Source organism: Caenorhabditis remanei, chromosome I (assembly GCF_010183535.1).
Source record: "Caenorhabditis remanei strain PX506 chromosome I, whole genome shotgun sequence".
Classification (NCBI taxonomy): domain Eukaryota; kingdom Metazoa; phylum Nematoda; class Chromadorea; order Rhabditida; family Rhabditidae; genus Caenorhabditis; species Caenorhabditis remanei.
Window position 1 is genome coordinate 4,844,070 of NC_071328.1, and position 14,965 is coordinate 4,859,034.

At 36.8% G+C, this 14,965-nt stretch overlaps 3 protein-coding genes across 3 annotated transcripts; 1 reads left to right on the top strand and 2 right to left on the bottom strand.

The window, feature by feature from the left end:
- Positions 1-13: 13 nt before the first annotated feature.
- On the top strand, positions 14-3,668 carry GCK72_000795 (uncharacterized protein; the record flags this gene model as incomplete). The annotated part of the gene is made up of 9 exons (XM_053722684.1): positions 14-219; positions 507-607; positions 1,726-1,803; positions 1,936-2,007; positions 2,179-2,262; positions 2,508-2,957; positions 3,006-3,143; positions 3,187-3,348; positions 3,508-3,668. The coding sequence occupies 9 exons, from the start codon at positions 14-16 to the stop codon at positions 3,666-3,668; spliced, it is 1,452 nt and encodes a 483-aa protein (XP_053591329.1).
- A 1,024-nt stretch (positions 3,669-4,692) lies between these two features.
- GCK72_000796 (uncharacterized protein) lies at positions 4,693-7,470 on the bottom strand (the record flags this gene model as incomplete). The annotated part of the gene is made up of 8 exons (XM_053722685.1): positions 4,693-4,764; positions 5,026-5,463; positions 5,642-5,761; positions 5,807-5,884; positions 5,931-6,131; positions 6,707-6,826; positions 7,063-7,252; positions 7,313-7,470. The coding sequence occupies 8 exons, from the start codon at positions 7,468-7,470 to the stop codon at positions 4,693-4,695; spliced, it is 1,377 nt and encodes a 458-aa protein (XP_053591330.1).
- A 588-nt stretch (positions 7,471-8,058) lies between these two features.
- GCK72_000797 (uncharacterized protein) lies at positions 8,059-13,997 on the bottom strand (the record flags this gene model as incomplete). Its single annotated transcript, XM_053722686.1, has 12 exons — positions 8,059-8,163; positions 9,080-9,252; positions 9,306-9,393; positions 9,445-9,534; positions 10,256-10,407; positions 11,108-11,237; positions 11,433-11,558; positions 11,614-11,957; positions 12,010-12,146; positions 12,956-13,081; positions 13,751-13,868; positions 13,931-13,997. 12 exons carry the CDS (start codon positions 13,995-13,997, stop codon positions 8,059-8,061), a joined length of 1,656 nt encoding a protein of 551 aa, XP_053591331.1.
- Positions 13,998-14,965: the final 968 nt, after the last annotated feature.

Below are 14,965 nucleotides of genomic sequence, written 5' to 3' on the forward strand. Positions count from 1 at the left end.
ACGCCATCTTGTCATGCCCAAAGCAATTCTCAAAACTAGGGATATTGTTGAATTTGTAAGAAAATGGATTTCAAATGAAGCCTATCAAAACTTGGAGACAGTAGTGGTTGGAATGTATGATGAGACAAGTGAAGTACGTAGAAGGGAAGCTGAAGGAAACTTACCGTTGATCGGATATGATCCATTAGTACGGCCACCGAAGTATAATTATGATCCAAAGTAAGTTTTTCTGGTAGATCAAACCTTGATCTACATTTTTGTAGTTGACAGCGTTTTGATAGCTCTTCTAGACTTTGAGATACGCGTTATTGAAGATCAACGGCGCATGAGGAGCGTCTCGCAAGCTGCGATATTTGAAGGTGTGCATATATCTCAAAAGCGTTAAGAGCAGATGAAAAAGATCAACTGTTAAAATATAGATCTAGATGTGATCTACCCAACCATTATAGTTTTGAGCCAGTTGGCCAACGGAGCGATCTGTTCCAGAAGTTAATCAATTTTTTCAGAATCATCGATTACGGTCGCGGACAAATTGATATCGGAGGGTACACGTTTTACGATGTTGTGAGAGATGGAGATGCGAAGAAAGCGTCGTTGAAGATTAACGGTGTGGAGTGCATATTTTTGGTGTGGAATTGGTAGAATTGCAATTGAGGTAAAATATTTTATTGAGTGATTTTCAAATTGTTTTTCACTTGAACAATACATGTCAATTCGTATCGTGATATTTTTGGACTCCTTCTGAGTCTCTGTATTATGTCATGCCTTTCCTGATGCTTTTGTGAATAAATGTTCTAAAGAAAAGTTACCAGAAGTTCGAATAAATCTGTCAAAAAGACGGAATCAACTTCTAGAAACTGTGTTACAAGTGTTACAGGGGGTCAATAAACTCAACGGGTGTCCAGAAAACAAACATCGAATGAATCTTTATTTTGATGTTTACTCCTATTTTCAATTTTATCGGTGAAAAACTGTTTTTAAACTTCTTTCCAGAGTAGTTTTAGGGTTTTTGAGTTTCGTAAAATATCCCTAAAAATGTTTCTAGACATTTTGTTTGCTATTCTAAATTCTATAGTAATCATGCTGATTTTAATCGAAATCATGGAAAATGTCCAGAAGAATGCTAGTGGCGAAGTTTTGAGCATGCACGAGGTGCCGGTATAATACAGTTTCAAAGAAATGTTCAAGTCGAAAAATGACAGACATCAACTAGGAAAAATTTCTGATCTCTCTGGCTAGCTTTCATCAAAACGGTGCAATAAAAAAAAGAATTCAGTCGGCTACAAACAGACTCACATACAGATCTGCTGAATTATATTAGTACATAATTCTTTTTTTTAACCAAATAAAATGCAGAACTTTTGTCTCGAAATATGAGTGCCAACATTCATGAATCATTTCGACAATGAGACAACGATTCTTATCAACTTTCTACGCATAATGTTGCTAATGGTAAATTTTAGGAGATGATAAGAAAAAGTTTGTCAAAATGTTTCATTTGACTGACTATGACCGACACTGTTACGTGGAAATTTTTTGAGGCGAGTTTTCTTCTAATTATTTGAGAAATCAATTTTGGATTTCAGATTAAAATTTTCCATAATTCGGCCGACTACGGCTCCGCTCACACTCTTATTCGACATCAAAACGACTTTTTTGGGAGATTGCGTCCTGAACTAAGAAACCAACTGAAAGAAATTGATAATATACGTAATGGAATAACAGAACCGGAAGCGGAAACTAACGGAAGTTCAAGCAACAGTGGAGAAAATAAAAAGAAAGCTCAAGAGAACACAATAAAATGTGAGTTAAAACAAAAGTTATTTTACAATTAAAATTGATACTGCCTAGTCACTTTCATTGTCTTATTTCCTCAAAAAATGTATTCCTAGGCTTACTTCTTGAATTGTTGAATTTAAATTTATTCTTTTTTAGGTCAAACTAGTGAAAAAGAATTGGAAGTGGAACCTGAAGAAAAAGTTCAAGCAGCAGGGGACAAAATAAAATGTAAGTTTAAAACAAAAGTTACTATTGTGTGTGGGTTTCATGAGTTAAATTTAATATTTTGCAATCAAAGTTGATACTGTTTATAGACTATAGTCACTTTCATCATCCTATTTCCTCAAAAAGTTTATTCCCAGGCTTTCTTCTTGAATTTTAACTTTTACTTTTTTTTAGGTGAAACTAGTGAAAAAGAATCGGAAGTGGAACAAAAAAAGAAAGTTCAAGCAGCGGTAGACAAACGTCTAAAAACTCTAAAATGTAAGTGTAAAACAAAAGTGAAATAAATGTATCAGTCTCTATCACTATAAAAACACGGTCTGCTGCCGGAGGGTGTATTTATAATAATAGAGACTGTTACATTTATTTGAACACTAAACTTGTAAACTGAATAGAATCAGTTCTCTGTGAATGTTCGTTCATTAATTCGTTCATAAAATTATATGAAGCACTGTACTATAATAGTATTTCTGAAAGTTTATGAAAAAGCCAATAGCATTTTTCAGATGAGCTGAAGAAAGTCGAGCCTAAATTTGTGAAGTTTGTGCAAAAAATTATAAATGAAAGTATACAAACAGTTTTCGCGTTTACCGAAACCGGATTTGCAATCTGTTTTCGCCGTAACTTTGAAGATAATCATTTCTGGAGAATGGTTTGTTCGGATGGAATTAGATACAGCGATTTTGAACCTAATGAAGATCCCAAACTTATCACTATATATAAATGCACTGGACTGGCCTTGAAGATCGTTGGTAAAAAAAATGGTGTAAAATATTGGTACGATTGTGAGGATCAAAGTGTGAAGAAGACGAATAATATCCTAGAGAAAGAAGGAACATTTGTCGAGATCAACGAAGATGTAATTGACAAGGAGAATGAAATATTTTTGAGACTGTTTCGAGAAAGTTTACCGAATTATGAAGGTGATGATGAGATGTTGAAGAGTGATTCAATGAGTGAGTTAAAATAGAGAAATGTTTCTTATAAACTTTCTTTGTTTCCAGAATTGTTGAACAACCTCAGTTCATCTTCCAGTCTGGATACATCCGACGAAAACTTGAACCAATCGAATAAAATGAAGATCAAGAGGAAAAAGAAAGATAAAAGAAAGGGAAAAACTTCCGTCAAACAAGAAAACGAAGGTCAGAAATCCATTCTCCAGATGCTCCACAGTTATTTTTTCAGACTTAACAACGCACCCGCCACCTGTTCAGAAGCCTGTGAAAAAAGTATACAAAGGGCCTAAACCCCTTCCAACGCAACCAACAAGAGACACGTCAGTGCTGCCATTAGACGTCAATAATAACAAAAATTTACAAGAGCTACAATCTGATAAAAGTTCTACGGGTGAGTTGCATATATTTAAAATGTAGAACGGTTCAAAACTTTTTCAAAAAACAGTTTTTGTTTGAAGTTGTTTGTGGAAAATCTTTTTTGAAGTTCATAACTGTACCCGTTCACTAAGTGTAAAACCTTTGCGCTAGCTGAAAACTTGATAAACTTCAGAGTTCTGGAATGTTCCAAGTCGAAAAACCAGTGTGACATCTCAGAAGTCATCAATCTCAACCCTTTCATCGTCATCTACAAATAAGCGGATACGAAGAAGAGTTAGGACTCACAGGAATACAATCAAAGCAGTTGAGAATTCATCCTCCTCTGCTGTCTGATTTAAAAAAATGTATTCATACTGAAGACGATGCAGAAAAGGTGTTGCACGAAATTCTCTGAGTGGGTTACTGTAATAAATTTCTATTTTTAGTATTTGTGATTTTTTGGTGTTTTTGATTTTATGTATTTTATCCTCATGAATAGCCCCATTACACTTAAATTGTTTGTTGTTCTTTTTAGATCATACTTTAACCTTAACAAAAAATAGTTCTAATGCTCACATTTCATAACAACATTTTTTAATCATTTTTTGTACTTTATCAGTAACTTTCTTCTTATTGTTATTATTTCAATTTTCTTCTATGAAGTGGCAATTTTTTCAAGTTTATTGAATGAATTTTTGTTAATAAATCCAGAAATGAGTTTTCTCTTTCGCTGCGTTTTCCAAGGGACATGGCATGTAGAGGCCAGAAGTAATTTCATTATACCCAGACTTGTCAAAAATCGGGCCGGCCCGGGCCGGGCCTCGGTCCGGGCCGGGCCGGGCCAAAATTTTTCCCGATTTAAAAAAATGGGAACCCGTTTTTACCAAATTTTATTTGAAATTTTTTGAAAAAATAGAGTAAAAATGCCTTAATTATCATACATATTCACATTTTTCCTAAAATTTCAAAAAATTTCCAAAAAAAATCAAAAACTCAACATGTTTCAAAAGAGCCTGGCCGAGCCGGGCCGGGCCGGGCCGGGCCGAGATTTTTCCTGAGTTTGGCCCGCCGGGCCAAAATTTTTCCTGATTTCGGCCCGGCCCGGCCCGGCCCGTGACAAGTCTGATTATACCATCTATCCTGCACTCAATTTTGTCAATCAAAGGGTGGATTTGAGCCATCGAGTCAGTTCTTGTAAGCGCATTCATAGAAAGTTTCTACTTATTGAATTGTCTTTATCTAGTAGTAAGACGGAAGTATGATTTACCTCTAGTAATGAACAGTATATACCAACATTGTTCTTTTGTTTTCGTAACTTGGAAAAAATATCATATAAATTTATTATCACATATATTTAGGTTCAAAAGAATGATTAAGTTCATGTCCAAGTAGAGATCCGCACATCTTGAAGATAATACGTCCAGTAAACCACATTAAATATTGCAAACGACTGAAAATAGTTGGAAGTTTTTTAAAAATATTTTTGGGTCAGATTAAAGTTCGAAAAAGTTAGACACCTGAGATGAATATGAGAATTTTCTATGTCAAATACTAAAAGGCATGCAAAATAAATTTCCAGATACTGCATTCTGATTAAGGGGATTTTTTGAGCTTGCTTTCTGAATTCTGATTTCAAGATGACTACACACCTTCTCCCTACAGTAACAGTCGCTACTACCAAGTCTGGCGCGCCGTCGACGCTTTCACTCACCAATGGAAAGACGATGAAAGATATTCTATCAACATTTGCCCCGAAGTCCAACAGTCTCCACTTCTTTCTAGCATAAGCCAACTTCCGATATTCCGCAATTTCCTCTTCCAAATCCTTCGTATCCAACCCATCGAATTCACTCTTCGATGGATTCGTAATCGTAGACGGTGTCCGACTCATTGTTTTTTTCTCATCAATCGGAAGTGGTGGCGGTGGAGAAGCAACCTCATGGAACGGTTCGAAATGCTTCAGGTAACTGACGAGTGTACTGATTGCTGCATTGGATTTCCCGGATTTTAGAATAAGTTTTTTGTCTTGATAGGCGACGAAAGCGAGTTCAAGGAGGGATGCGAAGATGAATCCAACGCATGTACACATCCATATATCAATTGCTTTTACATAGGAGACCGGGGGAAGGGACCGGATTATGTTACCAAACTGAAAATATTCAGAAATCATTTAGAAGATTTTCGGTAGTGTAGTCTGGGTAGACAAGCTGTTTCTGAATCTTAATCTTTAGCTAGCTAATTGAAATCGTGAGTCAGATCCAAGAGCTTGCAAGTGCGCTTCGTCGAATCATTGTAAACTAAAAATACGGTGGAGCGCACTTGCTTACCTGAAAAGTGAGAGACATCAATGAATTCACTCCCAGAACAATCCGAGCTGGCAGTGCTTTCGTATCGATACAAAATGCGATCCATGAGATGAATAAACTGATATAAGTGGGCACGTAGAGCTGAAAATAGGCTTGCTGATAACTGATTAATAAGATTTTCCAAACCTGTAATATATAGAATCCATATTTTCTAGTAAACTCGAACTCAACAGTTAATCTATACCACTCCCCGGCTTTGTAAACCTGAAACATTCTTGTGAATTGGTGTCGAATAGAGTAAAACTATTACCTCTGTATGCCTGGAAGTTCGATATCTTGACAAGTCGAAATCAGCGAGAGAGATTTCCGGGAGTACCGTAACCGGGTTATCCATCCAGTTGACGGATACACTTGCAGTGTTATAAGAGTAACTTTCGAATACTAAATGACAGTACTGGGTGTCAATCGGGAATCTTTCGAGGTTCATTGAGCACGGCGACTGGACTCGGATCTGAAATTCAAGAAGTATGATGGAGGGGATGTGGGTTTTGATCAGACTTGATCAAAATCAATTAATTAGCCTTGAAACACAAATGAAAAGTTCAGCCACCGCCGAATGCTCTTCAATACTGAGCGATTTCGGATTGAAGTTTTGCGTTTTGGGTTTATTTCCTTGGTTCCAAATTTACGTGATCCCCCTTCAAGAACATTTTCAATAAAATTTCTACAAAATTATTTAACACATTGCTGGTCCCGATGCCCGGACTGGGACCACATAAATACGAAATTTTGGCGTATTCTGTATCATTTCTGATACTAGATTCCGTTTTCAGGATCTCGAAAATTATAGATTGAGCAACTTCAAATAAGAAACTGAACTGATTTTTGAGATTTGAGCCATAAGAAGCGATTAGAACTCAATTTGTCATACAATGATTCAAGAAAAAAGGTTAGAATTGGCCAGATTGCAAATTCTGTCATACCCGGTTCCAGAACTCCGGAATTCGAAATATTGTTGATTCAGGACATAGAAAATTTCGGATAATGTACGATTTTCTTGAAATTTTCCCCAATGAAAAAACCCACTCGATAATTCAACCAAATCGTTCCATTCGGTAATAACATCAGCAGGACGTTTGGTTTTGGGGACCGGTGTACATGAGCGGATTTCGTGTTCACAATGCAGACATTTGGGGACCAAATTAACTGAAACAAATCATTCATTATTACCTCAGCACAGTTCTTACAACTGCGCTTCACCGAAATTCCATTGAAAAATGTCTCTTTTTCTCCGAGTTTCTCAATTCAGCTTTTCTTTGGTTTCAATAGAGCGCGGTTGTAAGACGCGTGTCGTGCTAATACAATGTTGTGATCTATTTTGGCAAGGGCGCTCTACCGTAGTCTGAATATCACCAGAGCGCGCTTGCCACGCTGACACAAACCTTCTCAAATCGATCATCAAACGATAAATTCTGTCGACAATTATCCAAATGAGAGTAGGCGAGTCTTGGATCATACCAGATCGAACTAAACCAGATATCTGCTGTGAAACTGTTACTCAATACACTTAATTCCATAACGTCTTGGACTGTAACTTCCACTTGAACTCCAACGGGATTTCCAGGGAGAGATCTGAAATGGATTTCAGATTTTGAAGAGATGGAAGTGCGCTCTAGTGAACACTTATCACACCTGGAGTAGTTGGCCATAATCACATCTAAAATCGCCGCCGGTGTTAGCCTCGGCTTTGTACATTTTTGAGGACTCATTGGATTCTGAGATTCAGAATCTGGCTGAGAAATTTGAGCAAAAGTAGTAGCAATCACAGCGAGAAAATGGAATAGACACATGGAAGAGACAGAGAAATATTGGAGTGTTGAAGTTATGAAAAGACGGGAATTGAAGATGGAGAGAGTCGGACTGAAATCGAATTTGCATGCGCTTTATGGTCCCATGTCAAAATAGAGAAAAGAGGAGGGGGAATATGCAGATATTCAAAGGGAGGAAGGTTCAAAGTTGAAGACGTGACTGGTGAGAGATGGTCTTATAATGTACCGTAAAAATTGTAGTAGTGTCGAAAAAAATTTCAGTTAATCTAACGCAACTCAGCTCATATTCATCGTACAGTGAAAATGAAACCACCATTAGAAAGATCTCATTGAGTTGGTCCTAGTTCTATGGATAGAATGTCCATTATTTCTATTTTTCTTGTTTTACAATCAAAAAACGTTGTGCGAGATTTCATTTCTTGTGTTTCGCCCAAATTGAACATCGAATTTCAGTAAACCTCAAGCAACTCAGTTCATTTTCATCATACAGTAAAAATGAAACCACCATTAGATAAAAAATCAATCACTTCATAATACTTTTCTATGCAAAAATAAAATCAAAAGTCAGATGAGGTCAATTCAATAAATATTATTTTTGTTCCGAGAGATTCATTCTTCTCCTTCTTCTTCAATACTATAAATGACGTCATTCTCGAGATCCTCTATCCGACCCGGTATTATTATCTCTTCACCGGCGTATGAGACACGCGATATCTGGAAAAATTTGGAATATTTGAAGGTAGGAATGGAGGGGTTGGAGCAGGGATTCATGACTCTGGAGTGTGAGTCCTAAATTTCGAATCTAGAAATTCTGAGATTTGGAATCAAAGTACTTAATTCAGGAAATATAAATTGAAACATCAAGTTTTGCATTCTGAATTTAGGATCATAATTCGTAATTCACGATTCTGGGTTATGGATTCTAGATTCCGAATTTCAAGATTCTCGATTCTGGGATTTGGATTCAAGATCCCAGATTTTAGATTGTTTATGAATTCTAGATGCTATGAAAACAGCTTTTCTGGTTTTTGTGCATCTAAAAAACAGTTCTTGGGTTATACTTCTCCGTGGGACTAGTTTTCCAAGACATGGCATAGAAAACCGAATTTAGGAAAACTAGTCCCCGGGTCATTTTTGTCAGTTTTGATGATTTTTGTTTGGGTTTTCTTGTTGAAAATGGAATTTTTCCTGATTTTTTACCAATGAAATAAGAAAAACAACCCAAGACTAGTTTTTCCACACGTGGTCTAGAAAACCGAATTTCGAAATAACTAGTCCGGGGACTAGTTTTTGTTGTGTTTGTAGTGTGTAGTGTAGTGTAGAGTTTTTGTAGTGTTTGTAGTGTAGTGTTTTAATTGATTAACCTTAACGTATCGAGCATGCGTAAATAAATAATAATAATAATAATAATATTTCTACTAACAATTTCTAAAATCCAGGGTTCAGGATTCAAGATTCAGAAATCAAAATCCAGAATCCAAAAGGTTGAATTCAGAATCTTGAAGCCAAATTCATAAAATTTTGGAACTTGGATCCAATATCTGTAATTTTGATTTTCAAATCAAGTTTCTATATTTTGTATTTTGAACTCAGAATCCATGAATCAACTTTCAAAACCCTACAATCTCACCTTCTTTTTCAACACTCCAGAATCGGAGCTCATTTTCGATTCCGTCCGAAAATCATGATTATGTTTTTCCAAAAGTGTCAGTTTACACTGTCCATCTTCACAGACAGCCAGTGACGTGGAGATTCTTGTGGACGCGGCGTTTGACGGTGTCTCTCCCCACGCTTCTGTTCTTCCTAAAATCAATTCAAACTCTATTTTTTCCCTTTCGAATAATTTGTCTGATTACCATGTCCAAACAACTGAAAAATGACTCCGGTCACTGCTAAAACAGCTGCTAAACTATAAAATGCCAGTTTCCATTCTTCAATTGTATCCTGTAAAAAAGAGGAATTGACGACACGGGCGGTCTATAATTCTCTTCTCACATGACTTGTAATCCTTCCGATAAGAATTGGAGCCAATGTTGATGCAATTTGGGCGTACAGCTGAGCGTACGAAGAAATGAATGCAGTGAACTGAAAGGAATTGCAGGAATACTATTTTTCTTGGACATGCAAGAGGTTATCATAAATAAAATTTAGATAGTGGGGTGTCTAGTAAGATATTTTTAAGGAGCTTTAAGGGCCCAAGTCAGAAACTGCCAGCTGATAAATGATTACAAAAAAGGGTGAATAGAATGTGAACAGCAAACATTTTTGAAGAAAGCAGCTGTGATTCAGACTCAATGAAATGCTAAACAGAAATTCTTGGTCAGTTTGGTGGCCGAGGTGGAGATAGTTAGTCCCTCTGCTTTTCTAAATTTCGCGGGCTGAAACGGAGCTTAAACTGCAAGCAGCGCGGATGAAATTCCGACTGATTTTTCAACGAGAAACATTGAATTTTAAGATAAAATCGTATTTTAATTGATGTTTTCAACTTTTTGCTGTATGTTTACATATTTTTTATGTTTGATCAATAAAAATACGATTTTATCTTACCATTCAATGTTGCTCTGAAAAAGCTGGAATTTTATCCGCGCCACTTGCAGTTTAAGCTCCGTCCACAACTCCCTGCCGCACTTGCGTTTCAGCCCGCGATTTTTTTTTTGAAAATCCTCGGCTAGACTTCTTATTTCACAGTAGCTTAGCTAGGTTATTTTCTACTCTCAGATTATACCAAATATTGTACAGATGTCTGCATTCATGTTTGAAGTATGTACAAAAAAAACCTATGGAATACATTTTGGAGTTAACTAACCTGAGGAGCCACCGTAACAATCGACGTGTTATATCCAGGAACATATGCGGAGAATGCAGCCATCGATATGATTATACTCAATTGTACTAGTTCCGCACTTCCGAATGGTACAAGGGCTGCGAACACAATGAAGAGGGCACTGACGAAACTTGCTGAAAATGAGAAGTTGGAAGCTGGGATGTACACAAGAAAGCAAAAAAATCGGACGGTTGTTAAAGTCTCAAAGATTAGTTCAGTATATTAATGGGAGGTATTTTTTTATTTCAGATTATGTTACTTCAGACAATTATAAGAAGTTTTCCTCATTGAAGCTTATGCTAAAATTCGCTCTAATCGCTACAATTCCTGTTTCTCTGACTCAAATGGAGCCTTCGCGGAAGAGTTTTTCAGCGTAGCCGTGTAGTCCTCTCGGACAAGATTTTTGCTCAATTCCTCGTTACCTAATTTTTTCCAACAAATTTTCGTGTTTTCTTTTCAATTTATGTGGGAGAAAATAAAAGAAAAAAACTACGAAAATTTGTTGGAAAAAGTGAGAAAACGAGGAATTGTGAAAAATTTTGTCCAAGGGGACTACTCGGCCACTTGGAAAAACTCTTCCACCTGGGCTCAGGAGAACGGAAATTATAGCGTTTAGAGCGAATTTGCTCCAACGGTGAAAGTTTTTTAGAATTGTCTGAAGTCTCGGAATCTGAAATTAAAAAACATGATTTCTCCTTTAAATAAATTATTTATAGCTCAAATTTCTCAATTTTAGAATCAAATCACGTTTCTGAATAAGCATTCCTTGAAGAGTGATATCATTCGAGAAATCTTAACTCATTAGGGACGACCCGTACTAAAAAAAAGTCCTACCAATAGCATTCGAAACCTTTGTCACTGACGTCGCATTCACTTTCGCTTGTTTCACTTTATCCGCGATCACAGCGAAAAGAAGTTTAGTGATCATTTGAATCACAAATGGTATTGAAGACCAGATTCCATTCTAAAACAGATTTTCTATGAAGTCTATCCTTGAAATCAACACCTATTATCACGGCACGCTTCCTACAACCGCGCTCTACCGAAATCGAAGAAAATTGTGTGCGACATTGAGAGACTCAGAGAAAAAGAGACATTTTTCAAGGGCATTTCGGTGGAGCGCAACTGTAAAAACTGGGCCGCGCTAATAAAAACTCACATGCGTTAAATTCATCTTGAGAGCAATCTGATTATACTTCGGGAGATACGTGACAAGAGCAACGAGTACAAAACTTTGGGCAAATGAGCAAGCACAAATTGCACACACACAACCATTCAATATGATCTGAATGAATTGAAAATTTTGAGATTTTGAGATTTCTTTTCAAATGACTACTCACTTTCATATAAGGAGTAGGTCTAACCACAGTTTCAGCTCGACTTCTCCTCTGTTTTCCTCCCTTGATATACGTCAATTCGGTCGCTGTGATATATTTGGATTCTCTCGGCTTATCTGCGATTCTCACATGCCAGACAATCAAAAAGATGACTCCAATCAATCCATAAATTATGAAAACCAATGGCCATCCCTCGAAAATCTGGAGTTGACAGAGTTTAGCAGTTAGAAACATCGAAAAAGCGATTCCAATCTGATTCCCCGTCGTGAATATGGCCATAGCTGTACTCTTTTCAGAGATTGGAAACCATTTTGAGATGAGAACACTTCCAGCGGGAATCATGAATCCTGGAGGAGAGAAGGTTACTGTAGCTGGAATCGGAGGGAGAGTTCTTCTTACCGTATCCAAAGCCCATAATCATCCGAACCGCCGCAATTAGAATATAGGTTTTGAGATGAATTGCCAGAAATGGAGTGAGGATTGATCCGATGATGTTGAGGATCATTGCGAACGAGAGCAGGTTCTTTGAGCCCATTCTGAAATGTTGGTTTTGATTTCTGTTCTTTGATGTCTGTCTGTTTGTATGCCTGTCCAGATGTCCTCGATTGCTTGCTTGTTTACTTGTCCATCTGACTATTAATAAGTTTTAGAGATTTTTCCCGAAAAGAACTCAAATTTGTCAATGCCTTTTTTTCGAGTTTTTCAAAACAAAACCCCAAAAATTGCATAATTTTTTGGAACCGTTTAGTGGAAATTCTAAAATTCCCGAATTAAAAAAAACCTCTGATATCTATAACTCAACAATGTCTTGGTCGTCTGAATATCCAGTTTTGTCTATACGTTTAAATGTCTGTCTGTCCGAATGTCTGTCTGTCCAGATGTCTGTCTGTCCAGATGTCTGTCTATCCGAATGTCGAAAAACTTCTGCATAAAAACAGCAAGTCTATTTATGTTTAACTTTCATTCATTTCTCTATGTGTTAGAATTTCCAAATTTCCTGCATCTGTCGATTCAGTTGATTATTGTCCGGATGTCCAAATAGGTTTCTTTATAGCCCTAGCGTTCCCAGATGTCTCAATTTTCTATATTTCCAATCAGATGTCTGTATTTCCGGATGTCCACTAACTATTTCTCTTTATTTTCAGTCTCACCGATCACAATTAAAACACGCTTTAATCACACATCAATTGTCACCTTCTCCATTCTTTTTATCAAACCGGAAAAGAGAAGAAAAAGTAAGAAAATACAACAAAAAAGTGATGAACCATCACTTTTCCTCTTTTTCTCTCGTTTCTCTCTCATTCCCATTGTCTCTAATTTTGCTCAGCTGACCGTCTCAACTCACTTTTTGGCGAGAAACTCCGACGGAAAGACGGCAATAAATGCTCCAATATAGAAGGAAGTGTGTATTCGAGCCTGTTCCTCACCACTCCAATCCATATGGAGATCACTGTGAGATGTTCCATTTCCACTGGAAAAAAAGGAATTGATTTTCAGGAAAAAGTTCTGTAGAACGCAATTCAATCAAAGCAGTAGATTCAAGAAACGGTGCCATGGCGTCAAAAATAGCCCTAATCATTCAATTTTTTGGATTCTGCTAGATTAGAACCTGATCTTCATTTTTGTAGTTGACAACTTTTTTGTACGAGACACCCCAAGCGAGTTATGGCATCTTGCGTAGCGGAGAGCTAAAATACCGCTACCTATTAGCACGGCACGTTTCTTACAACCGTGCTCTACCGAAACCAAAGAAAATTGTGTGCGAAATTGAGAAACTCAGAAAAAATACATTTCTCAAGGGCATTGCGGTAGAGCGCAGTTGTAAGAACTGTGTCGAACTAATAGAGATCATGATAGACTTTTGAAATATAGGTCATTCTTTTTGAAAATGAGATTTTGATCTACATTCATCTTTTCAGGGATCGGAACGCTTGTACGGAAAAGTTGTAACAGTTGTCCACTGAACACAATTATGAAGATCTAAACTTTTAAAAATTTGAGCCATTTTCTTCTATCAACCTGCATTGTTATTACAACTGCGCTTCACCGAAACCCATATTCTCTCCGTCTGTCAGTTCTCACTTCACTTCGTTAGAGCGCAATTGCCGAACAACAATTTTCAAAAATGTCGTGTATAAACCTCTGCACAATATCAACCATCGCCATTCCAAAACAAGTCCTCATTAATCCGAAAACGACGCAAGCCGACGAGATCAAAAGTGCCGTTTGAAATCGAATGGATTTCAGTGTCCATAATGCTGAAATTGTTTGTATTGAGTTCTCTCTGAAACTGACATCTCCTAGAAAACTGACAACATACGTGGAATTGCAGAGGGAAGAGATTTGACACTGTTATATGTGGATGATGGCATCATGGTAGCAGCCATTATTGTGATAAGGGAGAACCTTTTAGAGGTGAGAATGAAATGAAAAAAGGGGGAATGACACAGAGGAAAATGATGATAAGGGGAGAGAGAGGGGAGGAGTTGAAAGAGGAGAGACAGGGTGTTTGAGTTTTGGATTACGACGAAACAGAAGACAAGACAATAAAACAAGAGAAAAAGAAATATTGAAAAATGAATTATTTCAAAAGTTTTTGATAAGAAAAAGAGGGCTGGTGACTTGAAAATTGTCTGGTGATGCAAGGATTCAGGATTCGGGATTCAGAATATTTACTTCTAGATACTGAATTACGGCTCACTGCGGGACGTCATGATCTCTTCTTAAGAACGATTGGATTTTTCGGGTCTCCATGAATGCTTTTTTCATTTTAGTTTCCTATTTTTGGAATTCTGAATTTTCATGATGAGATTTTTAAACATTTCTCAATTTTCAGATTTCTAATTTTCTTCTTTCTTCCCCAGATTTCTGTGTTTCTGTATTTCCTAAATCACACATATTAATTTTTTACTTCTTGGGCTTGTCTCAGATTTTAGGTAGTTTGAAGTTTCAAGTTTAGAAAACAAACTTTTCTGATACTCGGATTCTATTTTTACTATTTTCTAATACTTCAAGAATCAAAGTGTTCTAATTTCACCGAACTCATCCATCAGACTGAAAATTTTGTTGCCACCTTTTCATTATCTACAGTAACCGTACAGTAATCCTATCAAAGTTGAAGAATATTTAAAGTATTCAAAATTCATAATTAAACATTTTGAGCTGGGAGTTCTAGAATCCACAACTAGGATCAAAACTCTTTTTTGAAAGTTTCATTAGACTCTGAAAAAACTTCCGGATTACATTTATTACAGTAATCCTACCCTCCCTAGCTGTGCGGAATTCCTTCCCTCGACTTCCGTCTTCCGCCTTCCCTTTTGAAAATTTTCTTCCGACTTCCGACTTCCCTTTTCTA